Here is a 16,199-nt window from a genome sequence, read left to right as displayed (position 1 = left end):
TAGCTCAGATGGGTTTCCCTCCTCCTTTCATCCGTTGGATCTTTGCCTGCATTTCCTTTCCCTCCTTCTTTGTCATTTTTAATGGCTCCCCTGCGGGGTTCCTTAACTCCAAAGTTGGAATTCGTCAAGGATGCCCCTTATCCCCCTTCCTCTTCTCTTTGGCTCTTGAAGTCCTTTCGCGGAGTATCCAAGCCAAGACTGACATCCATCTCATCTCCCCCATTCCTAAATGCAAAAAGCCTCAATCTCTCTCACCTTGCTTTTGCTGATGATCTTATGATCTTCTCCAAAGCCTCTCCCTCCTCCATCTCGGCCATCATGGACTCCCTCCATCTCTTCGAGACCCTCTCGGGCCTTCGCATCAACCTCCTTAAATCCAAACTATTCCTTGCTGGTGTGTCGGAATCTGACAGAGATACCCTCTTACGGCTTACTGGCTTCTCCATTGGAGCCCTCCCAGTAAAATACCTTGGCCTCCCCCTCATTCCTGCTAGGCTCTCAAGCCACCATTGCACCCCCATGTCGGACAATATCCGGAAGCGTCTCCAACTTTGGAAAGGCCGTCTTCTCTCCTATGCAGGTAGATTGGAATGTATCCGCTCGGTCCTCCAATCTTCCTACATTTACTGGAGCAACTTTTTTGGTCTTCCAAAATCCACCATCAAGGCCATGGAATCCCTTTTCTGTGCTTTCCTCTGGAAAGGTAAGGAAACCTCTCATTTCCTTCACCCCATCAGATAGAAATCCATCTGTCTCCCCAAATCCGAAGGAGGCCTTGGAATCCGTCGTATCCACGACTCTAACACTGCGGGTATTCTGAAGTTGATTTGGAAAATCTCTTCAAAGCATGATTCCATTTGGGTTAATTGGGTATACTCCCACCTCCTCAAACAGGACTCCATCTGGACTGCTACCACCCCTGCTGATTCCTCCTGGGTCTGGTGCAAGATTCTTCTTCTGCACCCTCTGGCCCTTAGCGCCACCTCCTCCTCTATATCTGACGGGTCCTCTATCTCCCTTTGGCTTGACCCTTGGCATCCTAACGGTGTCCTTTATAATCTTCTTGGAGCGAGAGCTGTCTACTCCACCGGCATTCCCAAGTCCGGCCCTCTCTCAGTCATCATTGCCCAAGGTACTTGGACCCCTCCCTCCCCCTTCCCCCCTCCTTCTCCCGGTTCTGGGACTCTCTCCCTCCCCTCCCCCCCATCCCCCCCCCTATCCATGCGGACAAGACCATCTGGCTTCCCTCCACAAATGGCCTCTTCTCCTTTAAATCAGCCTGGAACCTAGCTAGACCCCATGCCCCTCATGTCATTTGGCATAGACTTATCTGGTTCAAGGGCCACATCCCCAGACATAGCTTTCTAGCCTGGAGAGCCCTCAAACTTTGCCTCCTAACCCAAGCCTTCCTTCTTCATAGAAAAATCCCAGTCTCCCCCTCCTGTATCCTTTGTTAGACCGGACATGAAGACATAGATCACCTATTTTTTGACTGCCCCTTCTCTTCTACCATTTGGAAAAAAGCCCTTACCTTCATTTGGCCTCGCATTAGGAGACCTCTTCCCTTTGCCAAAGAGTGGCTTTGGTTGGACACGAGCTTTTCTGGGCAAACCATTTGCGACACTATTGGGCGACTTGTTTTTGGTGCAACTCTTTATCACATTTGGATGGAAAGGAACCTTAGAAGATGGACCTCCAAATCTCGCTCGTTCAGCCTGATTTGGAAAGCCATCTTCTTTGATGTCTCCTCCAAGCTTAGTGTTTTTCCTTTGAAGGCCGTCCCGGATACCCCAAGGAACAGGCATATTGTTGTTTCCTGGGGTTTAGATGTCTCTTTATTGAGAACCCGCTAGCGGGTTTGCTCTCCCCCCCCTTCCGCTCTTCCCCCTTGTATATTCCCCCCCCCCTTCTTGTCCCTTTTCCTTTTGGTAATACAATTTTTTATTCACCAAAAAAAAAAAAAAAAAAATTAAAATTTTAGCATCAAGAAATGTGCTTCAACGAACATGTAGACAACATGAAGTCATTATAATATGTTTACAATGATTATGTCCATAAATATTTCAAGATCTAGTAGCAACTAACAATATTCTTTTTATAGAAAGTAAGAATATTCAGTATTCGGTAGCAGTATTTAAAAACTTTATACCTCCGTCCAAGAGCTTGGAGAAAGTTCTGCATATTTCCAATTAGTAAAGCGAACAGCAACAAGCCAAGGCCAACGATTCCCATAGTGAAAAGAACTTCCCAAACAAAATAACTAGGAACTTGATTTCCGGCCAAAGTACTGATTTGCTACACAACAACAGACACATTTAAACCCTATAACAAGCAAATCTATATATATGCTATATCAGATATCTTGACAGTTCAAAGCCATAAATTTGAAAGAAAAAGAAACTATTTTTAACTAATTTAGAGATGCAATATGACACTGTATTCATAAGAGTTTGTGGCAAATGATCCAAACCACCCAGAGACAAGGTTTGACTTGATTTCATTGATATTTTTATAGCACAGACAGCAACACTATTGCATATAACTTGTCAGAAAACCCTTTTGGAAATCTAAATAGGAAACAATAACAACTATGAGCAAGAAACAACATATAAAACATATACTTAGCAGGTTTTTTTTGGGTGTACTTGAGCATGTCAAAAAGAGAGAGTCCATTAAACATCTTCTATGTAATACCCCGTCCCTAGAAAAGTATATAATATTGAATCTTCATTGTTTATCAGGTGTAAGCGGGTTCGTTTTCACGGAATCCGGTGTGAGTTAGTCCAACTGAGATATTATGAAAGCAAAGGTAAATGTGATTATTTTGAGTATTTACGACTATTTAGTAAAGTTAGAAAGACCCTACAGTGAGTACGGATCCTACGGGTGTCCCATAGCAAAGTCCAAAAAATAGAAATTTTAGCACTTTTAGTCAAAAGTTGACTTTGCGGGAACTTTTGAGGACCTTAGGGTCGTATTTTGGGAAAGCCCAAAACACGAGAAATGTAGATAACTCAATTATCTACTTTAACATATAAGATGTGAGTTAAACAATATAGGACGAGAAAGTTATGGCCAAAATACCGGCCAGAAACTGCAAAAAATCTGCAGCATGCAGCAACCAGCAGAACTTGAACCAGCCCTATTTAGTGTGTTTTAGGGCTCATTTGGTTCATTCCAAAGAGCGAGAAAACCAGAGAGAAAAGAGAAAAAGAAGGGAAACTGAAGGAGAAGTGATTTCAGCATCGACTCACCGTTGAATCAAGTTGCAAACAACGTAGGATCATCGTTCGTGTTGAGAAGATCGAAGATTCGAGATAAAGTTAGGGTTTCAAGCCTAGAAAATTCGTTCCTTCTCTGGTATCTTTTGCCCCCGTCCACCACCCAATCCCCCATCCCGGACGACCTAATCAACAAATTCGTTCCTTCCCACCTCTTCAACTCCCTCTGCTCCATCTCCTCTGACTCTGAGATTGTCTCTGCTGTTCGCTCTCACAAGGCTAGTAAAGCTCCAGGCCCTGACGGTTTCAGTATGGGGTTCTTCTCCACTTGTTGGGACATCATCGGTGCTGAGCTTATTAGTGCCATCAAGAGCTTTTTCTTTAACCCCCACCAGATCCAAAGCATCAATCACACCTTTCTCTGCCTCATCCCAAAGTCGTCAGGAGCCTCTTCCATGCCTGACTTCAGACCCATCTCCCTCTGCAACCTCCTCTATAAGTTCATTGCCAAAATTCTTGCCAACTGCCTTCAACTTGTCATCGACTCCCTTGTCAGCTCCAACCAGTCCGCCTTTATCTCCAGGAGAAGCATCACGGACAACATTATCCTTTGCCGAGAAATTGTTCGAGGCTTCCACCGTAAATCCCTCTCTCCTTCAGCTCTTTTGAAGATAGATATCCACAAAGCCTTCGACTCCATCCGTTGGGATTTCATCTCCCAACTCCTTCTTAAGATGTCCTTCCCTCCCACCTTTGTCAACTGGATCCACTTCTGCATCTCCACCCCTCGCTTCTCCGTTCTCCTCAATGGTAGCCCAGCTGGTTACTTTACCTCCTCTGTTGGTATTCGTCAGGGCTGCCCCCTTTCCCCCTTCCTTTTTTGCCTTTCCCTTGAGGTCCTCTCTCGTAGTATCCAATCCAAAACAGACCTCCATCTAATCTCCCCCATCCCCAAATGCAAGCCCACCAACCTAACCCACCTTGCTTTCGCTGATGACCTCATGATCTTCTCCAAGGCTGAACCCCTCTCCCTTGAGTCCATCATGTCTTCCCTTCACCTTTTCCAGGGGCTCTCCGGTCTTCGCATCAACTTCCTTAAATCCCAAATCTTCCTGGCTGGTGTTCCCGATACCATCAAAGCTTCCCTCTCCACCATCACCGGCTTTTCCCTTGGCACCTTACCCGTCCGTTACCTTGGCCTCCCCCTCATCTCTGCTAGACTTTCAGCCCACCACTGTAACCCCATCCTTGACCTCCTCCGCAAGAGGCTGCAGCTTTGGAAAGCCAAACTTTTATCCTATGCAGGTCGTCTCGAGCTCATCAGATCGGTTCTTCAGCCTTGCTACATCTATTGGAGCGGTGTGTTCAGCCTTCCCAAGGCTACCATCAAGGCTGCCGAATCTATTATGTGTGCTTTCCTATGGAAAGGTGTGGATTCAGCTAGGTTCCTCCACCCCAAGAGCTGGTCTTCCATTTGTACCCCCAAATCTGAAGGTGGTCTTGGTCTCAGAAGGATTAAAGATGTTAACATCGTTGGTTCTATCAAGTTGTTATGGAAGCTCCTCACCAACAAATCCAGCATTTGGACTTCCTGGGTGTACGCAGGGCCTCTCCGTAAAGACTCTATCTGGACTGTCAGCTCAGTGCCAGACTCCTCCTGGATTTGGCGAGGAATCCTCCAAGTGAGGCATATAGCCAGGGGCGTTATATCTTATAGGATCGATGATGGGTTGCAGACCTACCTCTAGCTTGACAAATGGCATCCTTCAGGTGTCCTTGCTTCCATTGTCAGCTCCTGTGGCATTTATGCTTCTGGCCTGGACAGATCTACCCTTGTGGCTTCCATCATCACCAGAGGCTTTTGGTCCCCCCTCCCCCCTCCCTTCGCAGAATTTTAGAGCTCCCTCCCCCCTATCCCCCCTGGTCATCGAGGCAGAGGTGACACCATCTTGTGGCATCCCTCCCCCTCTGGCAGTTTCAGTTCCCACTCCGCTTAGGACATGGTTAGACATAGAGGGACCCCCTGTCCTTAGCATAAAGTTGTTTGGTTTAAAGGGCACATCCCTCGTCAGAGCTTTACCGCTTGGCGCGCCCTAGCAAACTGCCTCCTAACCCAAGCATTCCTCATGCATCGCCACATGCAAGTCTCCCCCAGCTGCTGCCTTTGTTGGAATGGGCACGAAGATGCAGACCACTTGTTCTTCACTTGCCCCTTTACTGCCTCCATCTGGAACCGTGTTCTTCGCCACTGCTGGCCTGCTCGAAGAACACCGCTGCCCCTCTCCAGAGAATGGGTTTGGATTGATATGACTTTCGGAGGCAACTCAATTCGTGATTCGGTTGGCAAGCTTGCCTTTTGTGCCACTATCTCGCACATTTGGATGGAGCATAACCTTAGAAGATGGACGTCCAACTCCCGCTCTTTCGATAAGATTTGGAAGGTCATCTTCTTTGATGTTTCATCTAAAGCTAGTTCCCTCCCCCTGGCTGGTGTTAAGGATACCCCAAGGAACAGGCTCATTGTTGTCTCCTGGGGTCTTCCTACCTCCATTTTGCGCCCTAGCTAGTCTCTAGCTTCAGTTTTGTTGGCCCTTGGGCTTGTATATTCCCTCTCCATTCTTCGTAATTAAATTTTTATTCATCCAAAAAAAAAAGGTAAACCCTAAATTCTTTTTCGATTTATTTTTAGTTTTTGAATGTTTTGATCCGTTAGAAAGTTGCATAGTACTGCTATTTATGCTGTAGGAATGAATTTCATACAAAGAGGATAAGTTTCCACAAAGTTATATGGAAAAGAGCAGTAAAAACCCTAATTTTAGGGTTAGGTTTCCCAGTTTTGGCCATTGGTTTGACTGTTGAGTTGTCCAATGTTACCTAGATGCCCAAGTAGGGCTAAATAGATAAGTTTAGTTAAGTTTGGATGGTGGGAGACCATTCCCACCATTCCAAGAGTATAAAAGAGGAGATATTGATATTGAAATGGTTATGTAGCGATCCAGATTGATCCACCAGTGACAGAGGAGCACCAGTTACACTACTGAAGTGTAATAGAGATAGTAGAGCTATTGTCAAGTACAGTATAGACACAGTATAGACAGATACAGACAGGTGAGGGGAATCTTATCATATTTTGCATGTTTTCACAATATAGTACATAGTATCATTGCCTCCATGATTTATATGTTTTTTTTTTTAAAAATAGAAAAGATATGATGTTTTGTGATTATTTATTGTTAGATATATGGCCAGAATACCGTGGGGGTATTCTGGACCTCTTTTCTTTGTTATTTTATTAGTTTTGTATTATGTGGTTTAGTCCCACATTGCTACCATACATATGTTTACTTGTTTTATTACTCTTATAAATAAAGAGTGCTTGGGATGAATAGATCATCCAAGCTTTCCCTAATTTTAAATCTGTCCACATGGTATCGGAGCAGATTTCGAGTTAGGGACAAAACCCCTCCTTCGAATTTCAGTTTTTTCTCCCTCTCTCTTTCGATCTTCTTCTCTTCTAGTTCTCTCTTTCTTCTCCCTTGTTCTCCATTCCCATATAGGGCAGCACTGATGAGGTGATCATACGATCCAGTTGCTGCCCCCATTACCTCTTTTATGCACTATAATTCTGCTCGATAAGGACCTGCCAAGCCTATCTCGATATTGGATCTTCAGTTTTTTTGGAGCTTGCTTCTACAACAACTACAAGGCATTAACTCCTTCCTTTGAAGACCACAAACTGCAGCAGGATTTCTTTTTTTATTGGTTCAGTTCTTATCTACAGATTTGAAGACCTCCTTGAGATCGATCCTACTATCACAGGGTTTTTTGCAAAACCCGACACCCATCGATCTTGGAGTTGTTGCAGCCTGATGTTCCTGATTTTTCTGCAGGCTGTTTCTTCCAAGATAGAGGGTTAATTGACCTCGATTGAAGCCATTTTTCTGCAGAATTTTGGACTCCTTATTATCCTCATCGATTTCAGCAATTCAGGTTTTCTCAAAAAACTCTGCCATTATCGATATAGGACTCTTCACTGCTGCTGTCTCTGATTTTTGGAGTTAGTTCAGCCTTCACTTGAAGACATTATTGGACTTCTTTACTTGCAGTATGGGTGACTCTCTCGATTTTTCAGCTACTTCAGATCAGCCACCTACCGATGGTCACCACAAGACTGACTACCACGACTTACACCAAATCCTATTAAACTTGATGGCTCGAATTGCCTTTTATGGTCCAGGTCTGCCTCTTTTGCCATTGCTTGGCGGTGGTCTCACCAGCCATATTAATGGCACTAGTGTTCAACCTACTCCCTGGCCCCTCCAGACAGGTGGCTTGCTAATAATGGTGTTCTCATGTCCTACTTAATTGGTTCAATGACTACAGATTTGCAGATAACTTTCTTCTTCTAGACACATGCCACGATTTGGGCTGCTTGCAAGGAAACCTACGGGCAGCTTGCAATGATGCCGTGTATATGAACTTAGGCGTAAGGTCCTCCATACCACTCAAGGTGAACTTTCGGTTTAAGTACTATGCTACTCTCACGCACTGTGGCAAGCAATTAGACCACTTCTCGACTTCCACCCGTCTGATTCTTGATATTGCTTCCTATAAGAAGCATGTGGACAAGATCGAGGGTCTATGACTTTTTGGCTGGCTTGAATGTGGAGTATGATCCAATTCGTGTTCAAGTGTTGGGCCATAAGCCTTTTCCCACACTCGAACAATCTTATGCATTGGTTTCATCCGAGGAGAACCGTAGGGCTGCCATGTTGCACCCGCCTATTATCGATAGATCAGCTCTCAAGGCTGCCCCGACCCCTTCGCACCTAGTGGCACGCTTCTCTTGGTGATTCTACTACAGGGACTGTTGTTTGTGAGCACCGTCACAAACCCTATCACACCAAAGAGAAGTGCTGGAAACTTCATGGGAAACCGGCTGATTTTGAAGCTAAACGGGCTACCAAGACAAAGATAAAGACAAAGACCAAGGCCCATCGATCGAGATACACTACAGCCCTACTCACGACATTTGGTCTATCCCAGGATGATCTACAGCCCTCCTACGTATGCTCGGGACTTCATGCTCGCCTCTACTACATCGCCTACGCCAATTCCTCGCCTCCTTCAGGTTCACACTTTGCCCTGCGGTATTCCATTTGTAGGTCATTGTGCTTCGTGGCTTCCCATCCTTGGATCATAGATTCTGAGCCACGAGATCATATGACCGGTTCCTCTAGTCTGCTTCACAGATATTCTCCCACTTCGGAAAGATAAGGTCAAAGTGGCTAATGGGTCCTTTCTTCAATATCCGGAAAAGGACTCATCAATCTGCACTTCCTCTCTTCCCTTGTCTTCTTTTACATATTCCTAATTTTACTACTAACCTTCTTTCCATTAGTAGTATTACTCGTGATCTTAACGCAAAGTCATTTTTTTCCATCTCATTGTGTGTTTCAGGATCTGGACTCGGGAAGACGATTGGATTGGGTAAAGTGCATGGTGGCTTGTACTGCTTGATGACGGTCGCTTCTCTCCCACCACCATTGCCTTCTCCGCCGCATCGAACTCCTTGGTCTCTTCTAACTTTACCAGTGCACTCTCGGTTAGGTCACCCCCTTTAGGAATTTTAGCTCATTTATTTCCTAGTTTGGTCACCCTACATACTAAGGATGACTTTTTGTGAGGCTTGTGTTCGCCAAACAGACACGTTCAACTTATCCTATTTCAAATAAAAGGAGTTCTTCTTGTTTTAATTTGGTACATTCGATGTTTGGGGCCCTAATCGCAAGCCCTCTATTTCTCGGTCATCGTTGGTTTGTCTCTTTTATTGATTGTCATTCTCGAACACTTGGGTATATCTTTTTGCACACTAAAATCAGGTTTTCTCATGTTTTCAGCATTTTCATAAGATGATTCAAACTCAGGTTCCAAGCTACTCTCAAAATATTGAGAGTGATAATGGAACCGAATTTATTGAATCACAATTTCAAAATATTTGGCTGATCATGGCATTATTCACCAAACTAGTTGTGTTGATACCCCGCCGAAATGGTGTGGCAAAAGAAAAAACCGCCATTTGTTGGAAATGGCCCGGGCTTTGATGTTTGCGAGGAATGTTCCTTCTCAATATTGGGGGATGCGGTTCACGCCGCCTATCTCATCAATAGGCTCCCTTCTCGGGTTCTTAATTCCCGTACCCCTCGATATTTTCTTGGGCCATTCCTCCTTTATTGTCCCTCCCAAAGTATTTGGGTGTGTGTGTTATGCTAGGGATACGGATCTCCAGTGCAGCTGAGCCTCGTGGGCTCGTTGTATTTTCTTGGGATATTCTCCAACCCGAGAAAGGTTATAAGTGTTACCATCCCCTTCCCGTCGTCTTGGTGAGTATGGATGTTGTTTTCCATGAGACCCTTTCTTATTATTCTTCACCACCTCTTGAGGGAGAGTTCTAGTGAAGATGTGCCCTTTGAGATTCCTCCACTAGAGGTTCCTCTGGCTGCTGTCCAGCCTCCTTTGACGGCACCCACGGCTGCTGCCCGACCTCCTTTGGCGATGCCCAACCTCCTTTGGATGATGTCCAACCTCCTCCGGCTGTTCCTCCCTCACCTAATGGGAATCCTTTACGGGGGAGACCATAGAAAATAGTGTTGTTAATGTTCCTATTCGGGGGAGCTGACTCAGCCGGAGAACTATTGGTGAATTTCAGCGAGAGAATTGACAATTCCAACATACTCACCTACACAAGGGGCGGAACCAACAGAGGGTAGTTGAATCCACTTTAGCACCAATACCCATCCAATTGCGCTCCAGATTCAGATCCTCCATCTCCTGGTAATCCCTCTTCTTCCGACCTACCTATTGCTCACCGCAAAGTACTAGGACTTGACTTTACATCCCATATCTCGTGTTGTTTCTTATAGTTCTCTTTCTCCATCTTTTCGTGCTTTTGTATCTTCTCTTTCTTTTGTTTCGATTCCTAAAACTTGGCAGGAAGCATCTACGAGATGGAAAGTGGAAGGCAATGTTGGAACAAATGAGAGCACTACATAAAAATAATACATGGGAGCTTGTGACTCTTCCTCCTCAGGGAAAGAAACCAGTTGGATGTAGATGGGTCTTCGTGGTCAAAACGAAGGGTGATGGTTCGTGGATCGATATAAGGCACGTCCGGTTGCAAAGGGTTCACTCAAACTTATGGAGTTGACTATCAAGAGACCTTTGCACCAGTGGCGGCTTCAACACTTGTCAGGTGCTATTATCTGTCTTGTAAATCTTGGGTGGGATCTTCAACGAGTTAGATGTAAAGAATGCCTTCCTCCATGGGGAGCTTGAGGAGGAGGTATATATGGACATTCCACCGAGGCTTCTCTCGATGACAGGGACCAAGAGGCAAGGTCTGGAGCGTGCGCACTGATGGGCTGAAACGATCGCCTAGGGCATGGTTTGGCGATTTCACAAGGTTATGATTTCAGCGAGGTTATAGGCGGAGTAATGCTGATCACACTTTGTTTATCGCGAGTTGGTGACAAGGTAACTCTTCTCATAGTCTATGTGGATGATATTGTGTCTGTGGTAATGATGGTGATGCTATCAGGGATTTGAAGTTCCTCCTTGGCCGTGAGTTTGAGGTCAAAGATCTTGGTCCTCGAAATATTTTCTAGGGATAGAAGTTGCTCGCTCTTGAAAGGGCATCTTTCTTTCTCAAAGGAAATATGTCCTTGATCTATTGAGAACAGGGCTGCTAGGCTGTCATCCTTCGAGATACTCCTATGGAAGCTACTACAAAACTTAGGGAGAAAGAAGGTGAGCTGTTGACAAGGGTGTTTATCGGTTAGTGGGCAAGTTAATCTACCTTTCTCACACACGACTTGACATTGCGATTCTTTGTGAGTTTGGTGAGCCGTTCATGCATGATCCCTATTCCTCTCATATGGATGCGATCAAGTATTTTGAGGTATTTGAAGTCTGCTCCAGGAAAGGGAATCCTTCTATCTCCCACGGGTCACCTTAAGATTGAAGCCTATCTCGATGCCGATTGGGCTGGTTCTCTGACAGAAATCTATCTCCGTTCTTGTTCCTTTGTTGGTGGGAACCTTGTCACATGGCGTAGCAAGAAGTAGAATGTTGTGGCCAGGTCCAGTCTTGAAGCCGAGTTTCGTGCGATGGCGCAAGGAATTTGTGAGCTTCGTGGCTTAGAGGATTATTACGAGGATATCGGTGTTGCTGTCCATCTTCCCATGATGCTTTATTGTGACAATAAAGCAGCCATTAGCATTGCTCATAACCCCGTCCAGCATGATCGTACTAAGCACGTGGAGGTTGACCGACATTTCATCAAGGAGAAGCTTGAGGCCGGCCTCATTTGTGTTCCTTTTGTGAAGTCTACTGATCAACCGGCTGATGTGTTCACTAAGGGATGAGTAATGTCTGTTTCATCCTATCTTAGTCAAGTTGGGCATGCATGATATCTATGCTCCAACTTGAGGGGAGTGTTAGATATATGGCCGAATACCGTGGGGTATTCGGACCTCTTTCCTTTGTTATTTTATTAGTTTTGTATTATGTGGTTTAGTCCCACATTGCTACCATACAGATGTTTACTGTTTTATTACTCTTATAAATAAAGAGTGCTTGGGATGAATAGATCATCCAAGCTTTCCCTAATTTTAAATCTGTCCACATTTATTAGTAAAGTATGGCATGATAAAACAAAATCAGAGTCAAGAACTGTTTAATACAGTAAAGCAAAGTAAAGTACAGTTAACAACAGTCTAGTACAGTAAAGGACAGTATAAGATAGAACAGAGTTGAAGCTGAAGGTTTAGTCAGTGTTTAGTTCAACAATAGGAGTGAGAAGGGTACTGGGGTCCTCAACCTTTCTGGGGATTCCATCAATGTCCTACTCATCCTGGAGTTGAGGTAGATAGTGAGGACTGGATGTGGAGATAAAGTAAAGGAGCACTAAAGGCTCAACACAGAAAAGCAAAGTAAAGACCCTGTGACTGCCCACCCTTTCACCATAGGGTCTAGGTATTGGTAGAGATACACAGACACAGACGAATCTTAAATGGTTCACATAGTTGAATCTTCATTGATTCCCATAGCGGACAGCCGAATCTTCAGTGATTCTCATAGGTGTATGTCTTGAGTTCAGTAGTGGTGCTGACTCTTACATATACACAGAGTTTGGATCCTCTCTGATCCCCATAGTTGGATCTTCCCAGATCCCCATAGTAGAGTTCTGTGTATCCTCCATACAAGCCAAGTGGCAGATCACCCAGAACACAGATAAAGTAAACCATAGATAAAGTAAAGCAAAGATAGAGAAAACATAAAGTAAAGCAAAGACAGAGAATAACAGACAAAGCAAAGTGAAGACAGAGAATAAGACATAGACAATGTCTTCATCGGGTACATAGTCATGCATCATAGTTATAGTATGATCAAACATAATATTATAGACTCATAGTTATCATAGTAGCATATCATATTGTGATTTGCATAGCATAGCAAGATTGTTCGTATTCATTAGCATGATATGAAATATGTTCTTTCTCATTGGGATAAGTGTAGCTCATCCCACAGATATCATTGTTTTTCACAGCAGGACACCCACATATCGAGTGCTCATGCGTCGGCTGTGTCAGGAGAGTGAAGGGAAAGACTGTAGCCCCTTCCAAGTATAGAGCCAGAATCAGAGACAAAGTTAGTGGTAGAGATGAACTTTTGGTGTATATGTTAGCAGACCTGAATTAGAGAGTAATTGCTTGAATGATCAATATGATTAACCAAGCATTGTATTTATAATATGAGAGATTACATACTAATGACCAAAGTAACCCTAGTACAGCTGACTTAACTAGGAGGTACAAAGAAGTAAAAAATACAACTGTAAAATGACCACAATACCCCCACGGTATTCTGATGTACATAATTCAACACTCCCCCTCAAGTTGGAGCAAATATGTCAACCATGCCCAACTTGACTAGATCATGATGGAACAATTTCCCAGACAATCCCTTGGTGAAAATATCAGCAACCTGATCAGTAGACTTCACAAAGGGAACACAAATCAACCCTTCTTCCAACTGATGAAATGCCTATCCACTTCAACATGCTTGGTGCGATCATGCTGTACCGGATTGTGTGCAATGCTGATTGCAGCTTTGTTGTCATAGTACAACATCATAGGAAGATGAACAGGAACACCAGGGTCTTGTAGCAAGGCTTTCAACCAAAGAAAATCACAAATGCCTTGTGCCATAGCTTGAAACTCTGCTTCAGCACTAGAACGAGCCACTACATTCTGCTTCTTGCTACGCCAAGTGACAAGATTGCCTCCTACAAAAGAACAGTACCCAGAGTAGACTTCCGATTTGCAGAACTAGCCTAATCAGCATCGGTATATGCCTCTACCCGTTGGTGACCACGAGGAGACAGAAGAATGCCTTTTCCAGGAGCTGACTTCAAGTGGTGAAGAATCCGAAGAACAGCCTCCATATGAGAAGAATAGGGGTCATGCATGAACTGACTCACAGTACTCACAGCAACAGCAATGTCTGGACGTGTGTGTGAGAGATAAATCAGCTTTCCCACTAGTCTTTGGTACCGGCTTGTATCAACAGGTTCACCCTCCTTTTCTTTGAGACGGACAGTAGTCTCCATAGGGGTATCTGAAGGGTGACACCCTAACAAACCAATTTCAGCCAACAAGTCTAGGACATACTTCCTTTGGGAGAGAAAGATGCCTTTAGAAAATCTAGCAACCTCAATCCCAAGAAAGTACCGTAGCTTCCCTAAATCTTTAATCTCAAACTCCTGCCTAAGAAACTTCTTCAACTGGTTGATCTCATCACCATAGTTGCCAGTAACCATAATGTCATCTACATAGACTATAAGAACAGTGAGTTTTTCACCAGCCCTCTTTATAAAGAGAATGTGATTAGCATTACTCTACTTATAGCCCACAGAAATCATGGCCTTGTGAAATCGACCAAACCATGCTCGAGGTGACTGCTTCAGCCCATAAAGTGCTCTCTTCAATTTGCATACTTTCCCTTGATTACTGTCACAAGAAAATCCTGGTGGAATATCCATGTAGGAAGGCATTCTTCACATCCAGCTGTTGTAGATCCCATCCAAGATTGACTGCACAAGATAGCAAAACCCGAACTGTATTCAACTTTGCAACAGGAGCAAAGGCTCCTGGTAGTCAATTCCATATGTCTGAGTGAAGCCTTTTGCAACCAGACGTGCCTTATATCGATCCACAGTCCCATCAACCTTTTGTTTGACCACAAATATCCACTTACATCCCACTGGTTTTTTCCCTGGAGGAAGGGCTACAAGATCCCAAGTATTATTTTTTTTCAAAGCTCTCATTTCTTCCAACATAGCAGCCTTCCACTTTCCATCTGTATAAGCTTCTTGCCAAATTTTAGGAATAGAAGCAGAAGAAAGAGAAGACACAAATGCATGAAAAGACAGAGAAAGAGAACTATAAGAAACAAAGCGAGAAATGGGATGCAAGGTGTAAGTCCTAGTACCTTTGCGATGAGCAATAGGTAGGTCGGAAGGAGAGGTCTCACCAGGAGGCGGAGAATCTGATTCCTGAGCCGGCAATTGGACAAGTATTGGTGCCATAGTGGATTGATGCTGTCCTCTTTTGGAGCATCTGTTTTTGTAGGTGATGAAATTGGAGTTGTCGATTTTCTTATGAAATTCACTGATGGTTCTCTGGACTGGAGTCAACTCCCCCTGACTAGGAACATCATCACCATTATTTTCTACAAGCTCACAAGTGACAAAGCCCTTGGTAGAACCATCACCACAAGGGGAGGAACCAGCAGTCATAGGAACAGCTATGGAAGCAGTCTGGAGAGCTGATCTCTCAGTAAGTGGAGGATGGAGCATGGCAGCCCTACGGTTCTCTTCAGAGGAGACCAAGGCATAGGATTGTTTAAGTGTGGGAAAAGGAGAGTGGCCCAAAACTTGAACACTAATCTGATCATAATCCACATTTAGTCCAGCCAAGAAGTCATAGACCCGTATCGTGTCAACATGCTTCTTGTAAGAGGCAATATCACCAGGAGTGGAAGGATGGTAATCAGAAAAATGGTCCAATTGTTGTCAAAGGCTGCGAAGAGTAGCATATTACTTGGAGACAGTCAATTCCCCCTGAGTGGTATGAAGGACCTTCGTTCGGAGTTCATAAACCTGGGCATCATTGCCAAGCTGTCCATATGTTTCCTTGCAGGCAGACCATATCTGGGCAGCATTATCAAGAAGAAGAAATCCACCCGCAAGGTCTGATTGCATGGAGCCAATCAGATAAGACATGAGGATACCATTATTGGAGATCCACCTATTCAGAGAAGGGCCAGCTTCAGTTGGCGTAACAGTAGTGCCATCAATATGGCCAGGAAGCCCATGGCAAACAATGGTAAAGTAGACACAGCGAGACCATATCAGGTAATTGCTCCCATCCAGTTTGATAGGATTAGGAAGAAGATCACGGGTGTCATTCCTACTATACCCATCAGCAGCAGAAGTGCCAGTAAGGACTTCAAAGTCACCCATTATGCAGCAGAAAAAACCAAATCGCAGAGAGGGGCTATGGTGATGAGAAACCCAATAAAAACTCCAAGGTAAGGGCTGAAAATTGGAGGAGAGACCTCTTTAAATATAAGAAGAGTTGTCTCCAAAAACCAGCAGCAACTGACAATGAAATCCTGTAGATCGATTTTTTCAGGGTTTTGAAAAAAACCCTGATTTTGGTGAAATCGATGGAGGGCAGATTGCAGACAAAAAACCACCAGAAGGAGCTGAAACTTGGATCGAGTGTGCTTCTAAAAGTACTGAATTACTCCTCCAAAAATCAGCATCAATAGAGAATCACAAAGCCAATATCGATATTTGCAGGGTTTTGAAAAAACCTAAGAGGAGAGCAAAATTGATCAAGGAGAGGAGCCACA

General features: G+C 44.3%; 1 protein-coding gene across 1 annotated transcript in view; it reads right to left on the bottom strand.

The window, feature by feature from the left end:
* Nucleotides 1-16,199, bottom strand: part of LOC122664251 (probable cyclic nucleotide-gated ion channel 20, chloroplastic) — a 144,728-nt gene that overhangs the window by 28,370 nt on the left and 100,159 nt on the right. The window contains exon 9 of the mRNA XM_043859997.1: nt 2,150-2,295. Coding sequence (XP_043715932.1) covers nt 2,150-2,295 — 146 coding nt within the window. The remainder of the gene's footprint in view (nt 1-2,149; nt 2,296-16,199) is intronic.

The sequence above is a fragment of the Telopea speciosissima genome, chromosome 6 (genome assembly GCF_018873765.1).
Source record: "Telopea speciosissima isolate NSW1024214 ecotype Mountain lineage chromosome 6, Tspe_v1, whole genome shotgun sequence".
Taxonomy (NCBI): Eukaryota; Viridiplantae; Streptophyta; class Magnoliopsida; order Proteales; family Proteaceae; genus Telopea; species Telopea speciosissima.
This window is presented reverse-complemented; position numbering and strand designations above follow the sequence as displayed.